This window comes from Carcharhinus amblyrhynchos, chromosome 10 (assembly GCF_965287045.1).
Source record: "Carcharhinus amblyrhynchos chromosome 10, sCarAmb.v2.hapA, whole genome shotgun sequence".
Taxonomy (NCBI): Eukaryota; Metazoa; Chordata; class Chondrichthyes; order Carcharhiniformes; family Carcharhinidae; genus Carcharhinus; species Carcharhinus amblyrhynchos.
The window spans coordinates 92,793,118-92,812,824 of record NC_137333.1 but is presented as its reverse complement, the minus strand read 5'-3'; the positions used below and the strand labels follow the sequence as shown (position 1 = coordinate 92,812,824).

Sequence of the window (19,707 nt, the reverse complement as noted above, 5' to 3'; positions counted from 1 at the left end):
TGGTTTCATGGCAACCATTGCAGGGACTAGATTTTACCTCCACCAACTGTCCTGGTGGGATTTGTACCCATGTCCCCAGAGCATTAAACTTTATTTACTAGTCACAAGTAGGCTTACATTAACATCACAATGAAGTTACTGTGAAAATTCTGCAGTTGCCATGCTCTGGTGCCTGTTTGGGAGAATTTAGCATGGTCAATTCGCCTAACCAGCACATCTTTCAGACTATGGGAAGAAACTGGAGCACTTGGAGGAAGCCCACACAGACACGAGGAGAATGTGAAAGGCTATGTCCATCACTCAGTGCACAGATACACACACACACACACACACACACACACACACACACACACACACACACACACACACACACACACACACACACACACACACCTAAATACAGTTGGCGAGAAGAGTTATTTTTACAAATTGTAAGCAAAAGAATAATTAACTGTGTATGTGTTTGGCTCATCAACGATCAATCATAGAAACATAGAAACTGGAAGCAGGATTAGGCCATTCAGCCCTTCGAGCCTGTTCCATCATTCATTTTGATTCTGGCTGATCATCAGATGCAACATCCTGATTCTGCTTCCCCCCCCCATATCCTTTGATTCCTTAAGCCTTAAGTCACATGTTGAGGAAAGGAGTCTTTTCCATTCTTGAATTGTAGCTTAGTTGAGTTCAAATAGCTGAAGTTGGGTCTCAGGGTGATCACAGAATTTCTCCACAGAAATGAACATTCAACAGGTCATGAACATTGGCACTTGTGGTTTTGAATCAGGGAGGGTTTGATTTCTTTACAGGGGGACATCAGGTTGGAAGGCAATTTTTGAAAAGATTTTACAGCCTCCTGGTTTCTATGATCAGATCTGCCCAGTTTATATGTTTCTACTTTTTAAAGGCTCCTTGTGGGCCTCCAGAAGCAGGAATGGCTTTTCAGGTCCCACAAAAGCTTCCTCACCATAATCCTAGGATTTCCTAAAAGAAGATATGAGTAATGGACCCCCACTTGGCTTCCTATCCGCTGTTATAAACCTTTCACACCAACTGGAATCACTGGTGGATTGTCTCAATTGTAGATCTTTTATTAAATATCTAAGGCACAGTTGCCTCATCAATCTCTGACTCCAAAGGTTGTGTGTTCCAAATCTGTGCAAGACTTGAGCACGTAATCAAAGCTGACATTTTAGCTCCCTGCTGAGGGAACGCCGTTACTTTGGAGCTGGTGTTTTTTTTGAATGAGATGCCAAACTGATGCCCCACCTGCCTGTTCAGGTCGGTGTAAAGGATTCTGTAATCTTACCTGAACAGGCAGTGCGTATGTCCTGGCTAACAGGTGCTCCTTATCTAGAAACCTATCTAGTGCTTTACAAATTTGTAATTAATCCAAAAGGGCCGCAAAATCAAACTTAAATCTAAACAACACTCTGTAAAGTCAGAGATTAAATTGTCTTCAAACCATAGAATCCCTACAGTGTAGAAGGAGGTCATTTGGCTCATCGAGCCTGCACCAACTCTCCAACAGAGCACCTTACTCAGGCCCTATACCTGTAACCCCATGTAATTACCCCACTAATCCCTTAACCTGCATATTCTAAGGGCGGCATGGTGACACAGTGGTTAGCACTGCTGCTTCACGGTGCCAAGGACCTGGGTTCAATTCCGGCCTCGGGTCACTGTCTGTTGGAGTTTGCACATTCTCCCCATGTCTGCGTGGGTTTCCTCCAGGTGCTCCAGTTTCCTCCTGCAGTCCAAAGATGTGCAGGTTAGGTGCATTGGCCAAGCTAAATTGCTCCTTAGTGTCGGGGGATTAGAAGTATAAATATGTGGGGTGACAGGGTGGGGTCTGGGTGGGATTGTGGTCAGTGCAGACTCGATGGGCCAAAAGGTCTCCATCTGCACTGTAGGGATTCTGCGATTCTGTGATTTTGGGACATTAAGGGGCAATTCAGCATGGCTACTCCACCTAACCTGCACATCTTGGGATACTAAGGAGAAATTTAGTGTGGCCAATCCATCTAACCCACACACCTTGGGACACTAAGGGGCAATTCAGCATGGCCAATCCACCTAACCTGCACATCTTTGGAGGAAACTGGAGCACCTGGAGGAAACCCATGCAGACACAGGGAGAATGTGCAAACTCCATGCAGACATCACTCAAGGCTGGAATTCAACATGAGTCCTTGGCACTGTGAGGCAGCAGTGCCAACCGCTGTACCACCTATGTCATCTGTCTTGAGCTAACTCATTGATGTATGCAATTAGAATTTTAAAGGCTCCTATCTCCATATATTTTATGCATTTGTTTTCCAAAGAAAGTTCTTCCTCTCTTCTCCATTATTTGGTCTGCAATCTTGATTACCTCGCATAGAATGTTTTCTTTCATTCTTCCTCTCATTATTTATACAAACACGCTGTGATGTTTTTAATGATGCATCACATAAATTGAGAAACTCATTAAAGTCACCAATTTGTCCGCTGTTGTATTTTAAGTGGTGAGATGTGTAACATTTCAATAACATACTAATTTCAGGATTTTCTAATTAATTAGAACTAACATTCTGGGGTCTCAATATAACCGCAATTTAAAGAGACTAACTTCAGTTCTTGTTTGCTGAGGTAAGGAGAGTTAAACAATCAGTAGCACAGTGGTTAGCACTGCTGCCTCACAGTGCCAGGGACCTGGGTTCAATTCCTGACTTGGGTCACTGTCTGTGCAGAGTTTGCACGTTCTCCCCGTGACTGCGCAGATTTCCTCCAGGTGCTCTGGTTTCCTCCCACAGTCTGAAAGATGTACTGGTTAGGTGCATTGACCCAAACAGGTGCCAGACTGTGGCGACTAGGGGGCATGTCACAGTAATTTCATTGCAGTGTTAATGTAAGCCTTACTTGCGAAAAATAAGTAAACTTTAATTGAAGTCTGTGCTATGAGCAGCTGCGCCTGTGGAACAGCTTACAAACAGTTCAAGGCTGTCAGTGGTGTGTGAAGAACTGTCTTGCCGATAAGTGTTAGCTTGCCTGCCTGTCTGGAGGGCTCACAACACCGCTACATTTTTAAGACGCTCTCAAGGCTTCCCAAGAGATCTCATGAATTCTTTCCACAATGATGGAAGCTAGCACCAAGATGTGCAATCTTTATTGGAATGTTTTTCTAACGTGTTGATTACTCAAGTATAACCAATAGAGTAAGACATTTGAATAAGTCATTCTTTGCTGCCTTTCCTGTCTCACCATGAGAAACACCACTTAACCCCGGTACTCATAGCTTTCAGAACGTGCATGAATTGTCCCCATGTGTGTGAAAAAAAATTGAGAAGAGCAATGAGCCGTGTAAGGGTGGAAGATGTTTTATAGCAATGTCATTTGTGCTTCTGTTTCACGTAACATCCAGAGTTAACATTGAGTATAAGGAATGAACATGGTTTTCAGTTACTGACTATGTGACTTAACTATAGAGACGGGTCTAAAAGCTAGTGACCTAACTCCTAACCAGTTGAAAGGATTACAAGCCAGGTCCAAACATGAGACCCAGAGTTTGGGAAAAATATTGAGGGTTCCGCCCTACTGTCAGGCAGTCATCACCATCACTCCTAAGGTGACAATTCATAGATTAACAGGACAACATGGTGGCACAGTGATTAGAACTGCCGCCTCACAGTGCCAGGGATCTTGGTTCCATTCCCAACTTGGCTCATTCTCTGTTTGGAGTTTGCAAATTCTCCACGTGTCTGCGTGGGTTTCCTCCGGGTGCTGTGGTTTAATCCCACAATCCGTAAGACGTGCTGGTTAGGTGCATTGGCCACGCTAAATTCTCCCTCAGTGCACCTGAATAGGAGCCAGGGCATTTTCACAGCAACTTCATTGCAGAATGAATGAAAGACTACTTGTGAATAATAAATAAACTTTACATAGAAACTTGAAGCAGGAGTAGGCCATTTGGCCATTCACGGCATTCATTATGATCATGGCCGATCATCAAATTCAATATCCTGATCTCCCCTTCTCCCCATGACCCTTGATCCATTTATTCCCAAGAGCTATGTCTAATTAATTTTTGAAATCAGAGAACATTTTGGTCTCAACTCCTTTCTATGGTAGTGAGTTCCACACATTCACCATTCTCTGGAGCTCTGCTAAGATACAGCTCAAGCCAGGACCAGAAGGAAGAGCTTGAGTGGGATTTTCCAGCCTCTCCCATGGAGTGTTTTCTGGAGGAGGAGGCAGATTGACATTGGCCATCGGTGGGAATCTTCCGCTTCCCACAGATATCTCTGGTGTTTTGTGTGGTTCACCCATCCCTCCAGCAGGGACGCACCGCGGGGTGTCACCTTCAGCAGGACTGAAAGATCCCACTGGCAGGGAGGGCTGGAAAATCCCACCCAACTACTATGTTGTTAGCACTCTGAGGATCTGGGAGTCAATCCGTGCTGCCTTTTGTTAAGTATATTTACCATTATTGCTCAATAGTTTCTACTTTGATTCACTACACCTGAATGTCTCCAATATTTGATTCTCAGCCCAGTGAGAACTGTGGAAAATGTGAATTTGGCATACAAAGTCTAATGACTGAAGTTACCAGCAACCTGATTAAATTTTAATCAGATCTAAATCCTTGTAGACGAGCACTAACAGTTATGTCTGGACTGTATCTGGGGTAGGAACGGAATGGAGATGTCAAGGGCAAGTCAAGCAGCACTGAGGCAAGATGCTGGATAGACTGGGACTTTTCTTCCTGACACGTAGGAGGCTTAGGGGTGATCTCATAGAGGTCTATAACATAATGAGGAGCATGGATCAGCTAGATAGTCAACACTTTTCCCAAAGGTAGGAGAGTCTAAAACTAGAGGGCATAGGTTTAAGGTAAGAGGGGAGAGATATAAAAGGGTCCAGAGGGTCAATTTTTTCACACAGTGGGTTGTGGTGTCTGGAATGAGCTGCCAAAGGTGGGTACAATTTTGTTTTTTAAAAAGCGCTTAGACAGCTACATGGGTAAGACAGATGTAGAGGGATATGGGCCAAATGTGAACAATTGGGGCTGGCTTAGTGGTAAAAACTGGGCAGCGTGGGCAAATTGGGCTGAAGAGCCTGTTTCCATGCTGTAAACCTCTATGACTCTAAGTGTAGGAGATCTAGAGCTAATGGACAAAAAGGACTCAGGAGCAAGAGAGTCTGAGGGGATTTGTGCCATAGTTACAAATTTAAAGGACAATGATTCTTCTAAGCAAGTACAGAAAAATGACTTGATCCCGTTTCAGACTGACTAATTCTCAGATGTCTTTGGAGCACAAAATGATGATGCTACACCATAGGAACATAAGAATTAGGAACAGAAGTAGCAAATTCAGCACTTTGAGCCTGCTCCACCATTCAATCAGATCATGGCTAATCTCTCTCTGGTCTCAAGTCCACTTCTCTACCTGTTCCCTATATCCCTTTAACCCCTTTTTTATGAGAAATATATTTATTTCCTTCTTGAAACCATTCAATGATTCAGACTTCATTGCGCTATGGGATGAATTCACCACACTCTGTGAGAAGTAGTTCCTCCTCACCTCAATTTTAAATCAACTGCCTCTCAACCTGTGACCTCTTGTTCTCGATTGTCCCACAAGGGGAAACATTTGGTCTACATTTACTTTATCAATCCCTTTTAAAATTTTACACACTTCGATCAGATCCCCTCTCATCCTCCTAATCTCCAGCGAGTACAAGCCCAAATTGTTTAATTTCTCCTCATACGTCAATCCTTTCATTCCCAGAATCAATTTCTAGAAATTGAGCGTCCGCGCACTTGTTTCAGCTCCATAAATTTCCATCCCATGAAATCTAACTGAACGGAGACAGTAAGTTAACAGACGTGGATGAAGAAAATTAATATAGAAACAGAAAATGCCAGAGAGACTTGGCAGATCACACACATCCATGGAAGGAAACAGGGCAGGATTCTGTGAAGATGTCAGAGGGTCTTGGTTGTCTGCCGGAGAGTTGGTGAGAACCCCCCCCCTCCCCATATCGCTTCTTCTTGGGGAGGCCTGGCACACACTTCGGGTGGAATTTTACCAGTATGTCAGCCCAAGGTTTGTACGATCCCTCCCGAATTCCCAACGGGGAATTCCGTTCTCTCAGCTTCTCCTGTCCCCGAAATCGGGGTGGGTGTGCTGGTACAATTCCGGTTTTTGTGTTACTCAGGCACTTGCCAGGCTGGCGGTGGGCCATCCACTGGGATCAAGGACCCTTGTGGACAGAAATGCTGCCTGACAACAGCTGCCGGCCAACCAGAGGTTGACAGCCGTACTAAATGACAGTGAAGCCAGGGAGTGCATGACAGACAGAGCAATATGTCAGTATTTAAGTTGCTTATTTGCTTGTAGCTGCCTCTACCGCATCTTGACTTGATTATTTGTATTGTCAGCAGCTGTTGGCAACACCTTTGACACACGGGTACGTTGACAGTAGAATTGTGACAAGCTTGAGATGACAACAGAAGGATTTATATTTTCCATTGTCTAACCCCAGGATATTTGTCACTATGTCTGTCACAGTTCCAATGGGAGGCATAGTAGCACAGTGGTTAGCATTGCTGCTTCATAGCTCCAGAGACCTGGGTTCGATTCCCAGCTTGGGTCGCTGTCTGTGTGGAGTTTGCACATTCTCCTCGTGTCTGTGTGGGTTTGCTCCGGGTGCTTCGGTTTCCTCCCACAGTCCAAAGATGTGTGAGTTAGGTCGATTGGCCATGCTAAAAATTGCCTGTTAGAGTCCTGAGATGTGTAAGTTAGTAAATGCCACAAGCTTTTGGAACGCTGTTCCTTCGTCAGGTGAGTGGCGAGTTCTGATCAGAAACAGGGCATATAAAGACTCGTATTCTAATCAGTATTCTGTAAACAGTGTGTGCCATTATATGCCCTGTTTTCTCCACTCACCAGACGAAGGAGCAGTGTTCTGAAAGCTCGTGGTGTTTACTATCAAATAAACATGTTGGACTTTAACCTGGTGTTGTGAGACTTCTTACTGGTGTGAGGTGGGCAGGGGTTTGGGAGCAGGAGCAGTGTGGGGATGTCTATGGTTTGCTATATCACGGTTGCATCTTTCCATGCCTGTCAGTTCCATGCAGTTGAATGAACTGAATGGAGTATTCTCCACTAAGATCAGCCAGGGAGTCTGTGGAGCAGAAAGAAAGGCTGTGTTCCCATCCGGAGAATGGGATCAGTGGTGCACAGTATTCCAGTTCACTGTTTATGACAGCCTTAACCCTTGAGTGAGATCATAGCCTTACAACCAGGACATTACCCTGCATTCGGTGATGATAGAACATAGAACATAGAACATAGAACACTACAGCACAAACAGGCCCTTCGGCCCACGAGTTGCGCCGATCACATCAACACCTACCAACCTACAGACCTATCTATAACCCTCAATCTCATTAAACCCCATATACTCATCCAGAAGTCTTTTAAAAGACCCCAGCGAGTTCGCCTCCACCACCACTGACGGCAGCCGATTCCATTCACTCACCACCCTCTGAGTGAAAAACTTACCCCTAACATCACTTCTGAACTTCCCTCCCTGCACCTTAAATCTGTGTCCTCTCATAGCAATCATTTCAACCCAGGGAAATAGCCTCTGAGAGTCCACCCTATCTATTCCTCTCAACATTTTATAAACTTCTATCAGGTCGCCTCTCAACCTTCGTCTCTCCAGGGAAAAGAGTCCCAGCTCCCTCAACCTAACTTCATAAGGCATGCCTCCCAGTCCAGGCAACATCCTTGTAAATCTCCTCTGTACCCTCTCAATAGCTTCTACATCTTTCCTATAGTGAGGCGACCAGAACTGCGCACAATACTCTAAATGAGGCCTGACAAGGGTCTTATAAAGTTGCAGCATTACCTCCCGACTCCTAAACTCAATCCCTCGATTAATGAAGGCCAGTACACCATACGCCTTCTTGACCACCTCCTCCACCTGCGAGGCCGATTTAAGAGTCCTGTGGACCCGGACCCCAAGATCCTTCTGCTCTTCAACACTACTCAGACTTCTGCCCTTGATAGTGTACTCGTTCATCCCGTTGGTTCTGCCAAAATGGACGACTACGCATTTATCCGCGTTGAAGTCCATCTGCCACTTCTCCGCCCAGTCCTGCATCCTATCTATGTCCTGCTGCAACTTTTGCCATCCTTCCAGACCATCCACAACACCACCGACCTTAGTGTCATCAGCGAACTTACTTACCCATCCCTCCACTTCCTCATCTAGGTCATTTATGAAAATGACAAACAACAAGGGTCCCAGAACAGATCCTTGAGGCACTCCGCTGGTGACTGACCTCCATTCAGAAAAAGCCCCATCCACAACCACTCTCTGCCTTCTGCAGGCAAGCCAGTTCTGAATCCACAAGGCCAAAGGCCCTTGGATCCCATGCCCTCTCACCTTCTCAAGAAGTCTTGCGTGGGGGACCTTATCAAACGCCTTGCTGAAGTCCATGTACACTACGTCCACGGCACTTCCTTCGTCAATGTGTTCAGTCACATTATCGAAGAACTCAACTAGGCTTGTAAGGCACGACCTGCCCTTGACAAATCCATGCTGACTATTCCTGATCATGTCAAACCTCAATGATCAATGAAGTTATGAAGAAGATGGGTTGTAACTGACAACTGGGAGACTGGCGCTGGTGGCCATGAACTCCAATGGCTGACTGTTTGGCAGTACATTAGAAGAGACGAACAGACACAAAAAGGTCAGCTGGCCAAGAAGAGGGCCCAGACAAATCCGAGATCAGCAACTTGGCCATCTTCTCAACCCACTGTCTTCCTCTGCAGGAACCAAGGTAAAGGTCTGCCATGCTGCACCGGGATCTCAACCGGGATCTTAGAACATAGAACATAGAAAAACTACAGCACAAACAGGCCCTTCGGCCCACAAGTTGCGCCGATCATATCCCTACCTACTTGGCTTACCTATAACCCTCAATCCTATTAAGTCCCATGTACTCATCCAGAAGTCTCTTAAAAGACCCTATCAAATTTGCCTCCACCACCACCGACGGCAGCCAATTCCACTCACCCACCACCCTCTGAGTGAAAAACTAACTCCTGACATCTCCTCTGTATCTACTCCCCAGCACCTTAAACCTGTGTCCTCGTGTAGCAACCATTTCAGCCCTGGGAAAAAGCCTCCGCGAATCCACCCGGTCTATACCTCTCAACATTTTATAAACCTCTATCAGGTCACTTCTCATCCTTTGTCTCTCCAAGGAGAAAAGACCAAACTCCCTCAACCTATCCTCATAAGGCATGCCACTCAATCCAGGCAACATCCTTGAAAATCCCCTCTGCACCTTTTCAATAGCTTCCACATCCCTCCTGTAGTGAGGCGACCAGAACTGAGCACAGTACTCCAACTGTGACTAGGGTCTGACTAGGGTCTTATAAAGCTGCAGCATTATCTCCCGACTCCTAAACTCAATCCCTCGATTGATGAAAGCCAGTACACCATACGCCTTTTTAACCACATCGTCTACCTGCGAGGTTGATTTAAGAGTCCTATGGACCCGGATCACAAGGTCCTTCTGATCCTCTACACTGCTAAGAATCTTACCCTTGACATTATACTACTTCATCCCATTTGACCTGCCAAAATGAACCACTACACATTTATCCGGGTTGAAGTCCATCTGCCACATGTCCGCCCAGTCTTGCATCCTATTTATGTCACACTGCAACTTCTGACATCCCTCCAAACATGAATAGCGTGTCATGAATCTTGGGTTCATATCACACTATCTGTGACCCCCACGACTTGCCTGGACTTGCAAAATCGCACTAACTATCCTGTCTGGAGACAATACACATCTCTTTAACCTGTGCTTAATGCTCTCTCCACTCACATTGTCTGTACCTTTAAGACTTGATTACCTGTAAAGATATTTACATTATCTTGTAAATTGAGTTTGTGTCTTTATATGCCCTGTTTGTGAATAGAACTCCCACTCACCTGACGAAGGAGCAGCGCTCCGAAAGCTAATGGCGTTTGCTACCAAATAAACCTGTTGGACTTTAACCTGGTATTGTGAGACTTCTTACTGTGCTTACCCCAGTCCAACATCAGTATCTCCACATCATGCTGGACTGGGAGCATGGCCTGAGCTAAGCTAGGCGACGCTTAAACACAGAATCGATCAAAGATGTGAGAATATGTGTACAGCTAATGAGGAGGAATAGAGTGGACTGTCCATTGTCTCAGTGCTAGGTCCAGTCCTTTCTTGAAGCTCCTTGCACAAGTGCAGGACTTTAGGTCTGCCAACAAGCTGCAGAATTGGCCCAACCTGCACCACTTCATTGGAGGAGATCAATATTTACAAACAGAGGCACTCATCAGGCTTCTGAACTACACACAAGCTGGTGAACTGTGGCTGGAAGGAGCAATATCCCAAACACTGCCTCATTCCTGATTAAAATTCGATGCCAGGTAGTTGGAAATACATCCAAAAAACCTCTTGGGCTGGAAGGACCATCCTTTGATGATGGCAGCAACACAAAGAGCAACAACAACTCACACATGAATTAGCAGCAGGAGTGGGCCATTCGGCCCCTTGAGCAAGCTCCGCCATTTGATAAGATCATGGCTGATGTGATTATGGCCTCAGTTCCACTTTCCTTACATACTCCCAATAACCTTTGGCCACTCTCTCCATCAAGAATCTATCTAACTCAGTCTTAAAAATATTCAATGGCCCAACCTCCACTACTCTCTGGGGAAAAGAATTCCAAAGAATAATAGCTCTCAAAGTGAAAACATTTCTCTTAATCACAATCTTGAATGGATGACCTAAGGAGGGGACTTTCCGTGTCCCTCCCATCCCCCACCATGGTATGTTTTGTAGTGTGGCCTGCTATTGGCTGGCAGCGGAATCTTCAGGTCCTGCCACTCTCAATATCCAACATTTTTTCTTTCATTTGCAGGACCCGGGCGTAGCCAGCTGGCCAGCATTTATTGCCCATCCCTCGTTGCCCTTGAAACTATGAGGCTTGTTGAGGCTTCCAGCCACAGTGGGCAGTTGAGAGTCAATCACATTGTTGTGACTCTGGAGTCACATATAGGCCAGACCAGACAAGGACAGCAGATTTCCGACAATCAACAATGATTTCATGGTCATCATTGGATTCTTAATTTCAGATATTTTTTATTGAATTCAAATTCCACCAACTGTTGTAATGGGATTCAAACCCAGTTCCCAGAACTTCAGCTGAATTTCTGGGTTAATAGTCTATAGCAATAATGCCTCTACCTGCCCCAAACAGTGTTCACTAATTCACTCCGTCTCTCCCACAAGGGAAGAGCATCCTCTCAGTAATAACCACCCAGAGAATCCCTACAATGTGGAAGGGGGCCATTTGGCCCAACAAGTCTGCACTGACTCTCCAAAAGAACATCTTACCCAGGCTCTCCCCTCTGCTCTTTCCTCATAACCCTGTGCATTTACAGTGGATCACGATGCCAGGGACCCAGGTTCGATTTCCAGCTTGGGTCACTGTCTGCGCGGGGTCAGCACATTCTCCCTGTTCCTGCATGGGTTTCCTCCGGCTGCTCCGTTTTCCTCCCACAATCTGAAAGATGTGCTGGTTAGGGTACACTGGCCATGCCAAATACTCCCTCAGTGTACCCGAACAGGCGCCGGACTGTGGCAACTAGGGGATTTTCACAGTAACTTCATTACAGTGTTAATGTAAGCCTACTTGTGATACTAATAAATAAACTTTAAAACTCCCATTCTTCGAAACTTTAATCGATAAGATAACCACTTGATCCGAGGAATCAGTTGAGTGGACCTTTAACTGCTTCCAATGTAATCGTGTCTTCTATTAAGGAAACCAAAACTATATGCAGTACTCCAGATATGGTCTCCATAAAGCCCTAGCAAAACTTCACTACTTTAATATTCCATTCCCTTTGCAATAAACTGCACCATTTTCTTTGCTTTCCTTAATCACTTGCTGTGCCTGCGTACTAATATTTTGTGATTCGTGGGCACCTAGATTCCTCGGTACCACAAAGTTCTGCAATACCATTTAAATGGTATACCACTTCTCTCTTCTTCCTGTTAAAGTGGCTAAGTTCCCATTTTCCCACATTACACTCCATCTGCTAAATTTTTGTCCACTTACTTCTATCTCTTTTCAGACTTGTGTTACACGCACCCACCCTCCCTGCCCCACATTGCCTGATATGTTTTTGGTAGGAGGGGCACATCGAATATAATGGGTGGCATTAATGTGTCTCAGTCAGTCAGGAAAGTACGTCTGGAAGTGTTGCTGTTGCTGTAACGTAGGAAACATGATAACCAATTTGTACACAGCAAGCTCCCACAAACAGCAATGCAATAATGACCAGATAATCTGATTTTCTGATATTGATTTTTGTTACTCTATTCAGTTATAGGATTTGGGCATCGCTGGCTGTGTCAACATTTCTTGCCCATCCCTGACTGCCCTGGAACTGAGGGGCTTGTTAGGCCATTGCAGAGAGTTGTTAAGAGTTAACCAGACCTGAAGCCAAACCAGGTAAAGAAGGTAGATTTCCTTCCCATAAAGAACCAGATGTGTTTTAGCAAAATTGTTTCAGGGTCATTGTTAGACTTTTTAATTGAATTCAAATTTCACCATCTGCCGTGGCAGGATTCGAACATGGGTACCCAGAGCTATACTCTGGATTACTAGTGTAGTAACAACATTGCCACACCACTATCTCCCCTTGAGGGCACTTCCCTACCACTCATCAAAATAGTTCCTTGATAGTTGGGCAGCAAGGTGGCATAGCGATCAGCACTGCTGCCTTACAGCGCCAGGGGCCTGGGTTCGATTCCCGGCTTGGATCACTGTCTGTGTGGAGTTTGCATGTTCTCCCCGTGTCTGCGTGGGTTTCCCTCGGCTGCTCCAGTTTCCTCCCACAGTCCAAAGATGTGCGGGTTAGGTGGATTGGCCATACTAAATTGTCTCTTAGTGTCGGGGGACGAGCTAGGGTCAATGTATGGGGATAGGGCCTGGGTAGGATTGCGGTCGGTGCAGACTCGATGGGCCAAATGGCCTCCATCTGCATTGTAAGATTCTATGATTGTTTGACCTCCAGTTGGTTTAGATTCTCACCCAGAAATTGGACACTTAGAAATATGGCACGTGCCAATAAAATGCACAATTTGCACAAGTTAAATGATCCCATCTTGTTTCCTCATTGTTAACTGTTCCAAGTTGTCCTCTAGTGTGAGGTTATAGTACGTTATTCTGCACCACTGTCTCAAGAAAAGAACTTTGTGTCTCACAAGGCACATTCCAAAATATTCCCATTGAATGTTACTTACAAAACACAACCCAGTTAACTCATTTTGGGCTGATCTGCTTTCAGAGGTCATAGCAGCAGCAGAGGAAGAAATGTCAGCAATCTCCCAGGTATGTCACAACATGGCCAGGGAGCTCTGCTTGTGACATGCCTTCCGGGTTACAAGCCAGATATAAAGTTCAGTAGTCACAACTAGGCTTACATTAACAGTGCAATGAAGTTACTGTGAAAATCCTCTAGGTCGCCTCATACTGGTGCCTGTCCGGGTACACTGAGGGAGAATTTAGCATGGTCAATGCTAACCAGCATGTCTTTGGACTGTGGGAGGAAACCGGAGCACCTGGTGGAAACCCACGCAGATACAGGGAGAATGTGTAGACTCCACACAGGCAATGACCCAAGCCGCGAATCGAACCCGAGTCCCTAGCACTATGAGGCAGCAGTGCTAACCATTGTGCCACTGTGCTGCCAGGCTCATAAAAAGTATATTTTACTAAAGGCTCCTGTGACAGATCACTACCCTTGCAGAGGTTTTGTTATAAAGATGCAGGGTGCCTGGTACCAATGTCTGCAAAACAAAAATGACAGATTGGTTGCACCTGAATCTCCTTTAAGGAAACAGTCAGGTCACTGCATGAGCAATTCGAAAGAGGCTTATGTAAGTTTAATCAAAGTCGGAGCCACTGTATATATCACACTGTTACTCTCCCAATCACAGACATCCATTCTGCATTCAGGTGGTGGCAGTCAAAGACATTTATGCAGTACTTAATGTATGGAATCATACAAGTGATGAAGGGGAATAATGATCAGGTCACCTCACATTATGCTGCATAAACAATCCAATGTAGCTTCACATAGCACTTCTGACAAGCATTCCAAAATCCTTCAAGCAATGATTATAACTGTGATCGATAGTCACGTTTCAAGATGCTACGACAAGCTTGGTCAAACAACAATATTTTAAGGAGCGTCTTAAATGAGGAGAGAGAAGTTGAGAGGGGCAGGGACCAAGGAAGATAATTCCAGATCTTAAAATCTGACGATATGGATAACATTTTATGACCTCACTCGGGCAAGTCTAGTAAAATCCTACCCAGAGCCAATGGAGAATTCCGTTCTGCGAATCTAGCAGGCATGCAAGGTGATAAAATTCTGGCCATAGTCACCAAAGATGGAGTGATTTAAATCAGGATTGTTGATTCCAGACTCTGATGCTAGTTTGCAATACGATGGGTGGCATGGTGGCACAGTGGTTAACTCTGCTGCATCACAGCACCAGGGACTGGGGTTTGATTCCCGGCTTGAGTCACTGTCTGTGTGGAGTTTGCACGTCCTCCCCATGTCTGTGTGGGTTTCCTCCGGGTGCTCCGGTTTGCTTCCACAGTGTGAAAGACGTGCTGGTTAGGTGCATTGACCTGAACAGATGCCGGAGTGTGGTGCCTAGGGGAATTTCACAGTAACTTCATTGCAGCGTTAATGTAAGCCTTACTTGTGACTAATAAATAAAGTTTAAAAGTCAAGAAGTATGGTCAGCTCTTTTATCGAAGGAGCAACTTCCATTTAATAAAAAAAAATGTGATGAAATAAAAGTAATCCCCTTGCTCAAAATGGAGGATGTCCTAGTCGATGAAAGGACATTCTTTGTGATCTAATCACTCTTTTGGCCAGCTTACCCTCAACCAGAAATACAGTGAAGACGTGATACTGCTTATTAAGTGGCTCTTTCCAATGGGTCCTTGTCTACATTGGGCAAGATTCAACCTTCACAGTTGTGCGTAGAGTTATGGGACTGTTCGACCATTCACATCGAGAGAAGACACTCTCTCTTAAGTATGAGTGATGTTACCATGGTCTTGAAGTATTTTAAGTTGAGAAAGTCCAAATCTTTCCTCAGATGGTTCATGGCTTCCTACCAACCCCACACACTCTGAAAGACTCTGTCACACAATGCTGCTGCTATTATCTCTAGATCAGCAGCAAGACTCTTGCGCTCTTTCAATGTCCCTCTAAAGAAAGTAAACAACAATGTGAACATTAATTCACCCATCCTACCCGGGGAAATTTAGTGAAAATACTAACACTGCAAGAACCCACTGGAAACCCAGACAAGAACAAAAAGTGCCACCCACTGTTAGATGAGAATCGCCTGGGATCTTTTGGCTTTTTCTTCCTTCTTAGAGCAGAGCATGGTGATACAATGGTTAGTTCGCACTGCAGCCTCACAGCATCAGAGACCTGAGTTCCACTCTGGCCTTGGGTGACAGTTTGTGTGGAGTTTGCATGTTCTTCCCATGCCTGCGTGCATTTCTTCCAGATGCTCTGGTTTCCTCCCACAGTCCAAACGTGTGTAGGTTAGGCGGATTGGCCATGGTAAATTGCCCCTTCGTGTCCCAAAATGTGTAGATTAAGTGGATTAGCCATAGTAAAATGTGTTTGGTTATGGGGAAGCTTGAGCCTTGTTAGAGTGCTCTTTCAGAGAATCAGTGCAGACTCAATGGGCCGAGTGGCCTCTTTCTGTATTGTAGGGGTTCTTCTATTGTTCAATGAGGAAACATTTGTCTTTACACAGGCAGATTAGGCATTGGCTAAAGGCTGCAGGATTGGCTAAAGTTCCTTCAAAAGGAAGTTAGATCAATGCCTGAAGTGTGGAAAGATTTGCAGGGCTATGGGGTAAAAACATGGAAGTGGGACTAATTCATACAGCCAACATGGGCATGGTAGACTGAATGGCCTCCTTCTGTGGTGTTGTAATCTATGATTCTTGGCAATCAGAAGATTTCTCTTGGCACAGTCAGGAGCAGACCCACTGAAGTTTGTTGTGGCTCCACTCTTACCACTTGGTCCCATTCCATTTCAAGCTGGATTGCCACATCATTCGCTTCCCCATCCGTAATGGATCACACGCAATCTCTGCTCCCCCTCGTAGAATCAGAGCATTGACATACTTCCACAGTGTTCAGCTTCCATCTGCTTTTTCTTCATCAGAGTGAAAGGTTTGTCCATGTGAGGCACGGAACATTTCCATGATTTTTCAATTGCAAGGCGGCACAGAGGGGGAAAGTTTAAGGGAGGTGTGCAGGGGGACGCTTTTCATGCAGAGAGTGGTGGGTGCCTGGAACGCATTGCCAGAGGAGGTGGTGGAAGCAGGCAGGTTAGCAACATTTAAGAGGCACCTGGATGGATACATGAATTAGGAGGGAAAAGAGAGAAATGGCCAAGTAAGGGCAAAAGATATTTCTTTAGTTTAGCGAGGGCATTATGATTGGCATTGGCTTGGAGGGCCGAAGGGCTTGTTCTCGTGCTGTACTTTTCATTGTTCTTTGTTCTTTATGACGTACAGGAAGCCTTTTTTAAATGGGGCTTTAACATGTTTTCCTTATCAAATGGACACTGACATGGTGGATGGCTTGACATCCTGTTTAATCAGGCCAAGTTGTCTTTGAAGGGCTAGGATTTTATTGCTGCCCCATTCAGAGTAAATTAGGAACAATTCTGGCAATCCCTCCTTTTGGTCAGCATGGTAACGCAATTGTTAGCCCTGCTGCCTCACAGTGCCAAGGACCCGGGTTCAATTCCTGCCTTAGGTGATGGTCTGTACGGACATTCTCTCCGTGTCTGCGTGGGTTTCCTCCGGACGCTCCGGTTTCCTCCCACAGTCCAAAGATGTATGCGTTAGGTGGATTGGCCATGTTAAATTGTCCCTTAGAGTCCAAAGATGTGTAGGTCAGAGGGATTACTGGGGTAAATGCATGGGGTTGCAAGGATAGGGCAAAGGTGAGTCTGGGTAAGATGGTCTGTTGGACAATTGATGGGCTGAATGGCCTCCAACTTCCCTGTAGGTATTCTAAAACTTCCCGTGTCCCAACAGTCACTGTGGCCTCTGTCATTTACAGCATTATGCACCAATCATCTGGAAATAATATTAACCTTTTAAGACTGAGGTGAGGAGAAATGTCTTCAGCCAGAGGGTGATAGAAGTGTGGAATTCACTACCACAGAATGTAGTTGAGGCCAAAACATTGTATAATTTCAAGGAGAAATTAGATACAGCTCTTGGGGCTAAAGGGATCAATGGATATGGGAGGAAGGGGGGATCAGAATATTGAGTTCGATAATCAGCCATGATCAAGATGAATTGGTCAAAGGGCCGAATGACCTATTCCTCTTCCGATTTCTATGTCTTTATAGGTGGTTCAGGTGAGAAATATTATGAATCTGGATGAACGAATGAATGGGCCCAAGTTCCAGATATGGCCTCCATGTGTCTCTTCTCTCCAAGAATGTGCCGTGATCTTTTGTGTGGCTTTTGTGAAGTGCAGTTTGCCTGGCCAGAATCTTCCAAGCTATTGAAGATCTCTGGCAATTCCGACGCAACTGGTGTCCAAAGCCCACTGCCCATGCTCAGCCTTGCTTGAGGTGGCCATTTTAGACATTTCCCACCCCTTTTGTTTTATTGGTCACACAATCGTTGAGACATATTGAAGTTGGCCATTTGGCCCATTTTGTCCATGCAAGCTAAAAAATCTTACTCAATCTAATCCCACTTTCAAGCTCTCAGTCCAAAGCCATGTAAGCTGCAGAACTTCAATACATGTCCAAGTGTACTATTTTAATGTCATGAGGGTTTCTGCCCCTATCCACCCTTTCAGGCAGTGAGAAACTCATTAACCTCTGGATGAAGAGATTTTCCCTCCTTCCATCAGCAGGGAGGCCTGGAAATGAATGTTGGAAATGTATAAAGCATGAATCAAGCGATAGTGCTGCTGACAGGTCACCACATTACAAGAAGGATTTGATCACACTCGAGTGGACACAGAAAGGCTTTACAGAGGATGCTGGCTGGAATAGAGAATCTATCAGGATGGATTGGATAAACTGGGATTGTTTTCTTTGGAAAATGGGAGGCTAAGGGGGGATTCATTTAGTTGCATTAAGTTATGAGGGGTATACACAGAGTGAATAAAAAGTACTTACTTTCCTCAGCAGCAAGGTCAATAATCAGGAGGCATGAATTTTCAACATAACCAAGCCTCCCATCCACACCCAGTTGTATTCAATGCCTCAACCAATAAAGGAAAGTATTTGTATGGCTTCTTAACCACTTTGGGTGAGATTCTCTGGCCTCCTCCTCAGTGCTTTTTCCAGCAGTGGGAGGTGGTGCAGAGTTCACTTGTGGGCGGAACCCTCTGGTTCCATCACTGCCAAGGGGAACTCCCCTTGAAGACATCCCACGCCACCAGGAAAAATGTAGTAGGGAGTGTACTGCTGGTGGGACCAGAAAATCTGACCAGCACCTGTGCGAATGGCCAGAGAATTCCAGCACTTATCTACCTGTCTTGATACCTTTGGGATCTGTGCACGGACGCTTCCAGGCCCGTCTGTTTCTCCACACCTCTCAGCATCCTACCATTCATTGCCTATTTCCTTTCTTGTTTCTCCTTCTTGAATACATCACCATGCACTTCACTCGACAAAATTCCATTTGTCACTTTTCTGTCCACTTGGCTGGTCCAATGATTAATTGAAACAAGTCTTGCATCACCAAGTTAAAGTCTTACAGCTTTACTTGGAATCACACACTTTCTGAACACTGTTCCTTCATCAGCTGAGAACCCACTCACCTGATGAAGGAGCAGCGCTCCAATAGTTTGTGATTCCAAATAAACCTTAAACCTGTTGGACTTTAACCTGGTACTGTGTAACTTGTTACTGGGCCCACCCCAGACCAACGCCAGCATCTCCACATCATAATTGAAACAACTAATCCAATGAATTGAATGAATGAGCAGTCATATTAACTCCCCTTTCAACACGACAAGCTGTGCTCACAAATACAGAGTTGACCCAATAATCGAGTTTCATTCTGTGCTCTGTGTCTTTGTAGCTATGTTGATCCCTTCACTGCATGCCTCCATTGATCCAATTGATCGGAAACATACTTAAATAACACTTGGTGACCGTAACACTCCACTGCAGGCAACATTATTAACCAGAGGTTCATGTATCACAATCTGAAGAGCATAAAGGCGCAGACATATTAACTTTCAAAAGTTTCAATAAGGTTATTCCAATACCTGCTGTTGTTTCAATGATTTTGGTGGTGTTTCTTAAGCCCAGGAAATCGAATTGGTAAAGGCGCCAAGACTTCTGGTTGCCTGTCTTTACTGAATTTTTTCTCCATTTATAGACCATCTCTTCTTTCGGGTATCCATCTAGAAGGAGAATAGAGGAAAAATAGCTTTTATTGCCACATTTGAGTTGATTTGATTTGATTTATTATTGTCACATGTTAGTATACAGTGAAAAGTATTGCTTCTTGCGCGCTGTACAGCCAAAGCATACCATTCATAGAGAAGGAAAGGAGAC

At 45.0% G+C, this 19,707-nt stretch overlaps 1 protein-coding gene across 2 annotated transcripts in view; it reads right to left on the bottom strand.

Moving 5' to 3' along the window:
• gabrg3 (gamma-aminobutyric acid type A receptor subunit gamma3) overlaps positions 1-19,707 on the bottom strand; it is a 604,889-nt gene that overhangs the window by 213,896 nt on the left and 371,286 nt on the right. For both annotated transcript variants that reach the window (XM_080197967.1, XM_080197966.1), the window contains exon 6: positions 19,416-19,553. In XM_080197967.1, coding sequence (XP_080054093.1) covers positions 19,416-19,553 — 138 coding nt within the window. The remainder of the gene's footprint in view (positions 1-19,415; positions 19,554-19,707) is intronic.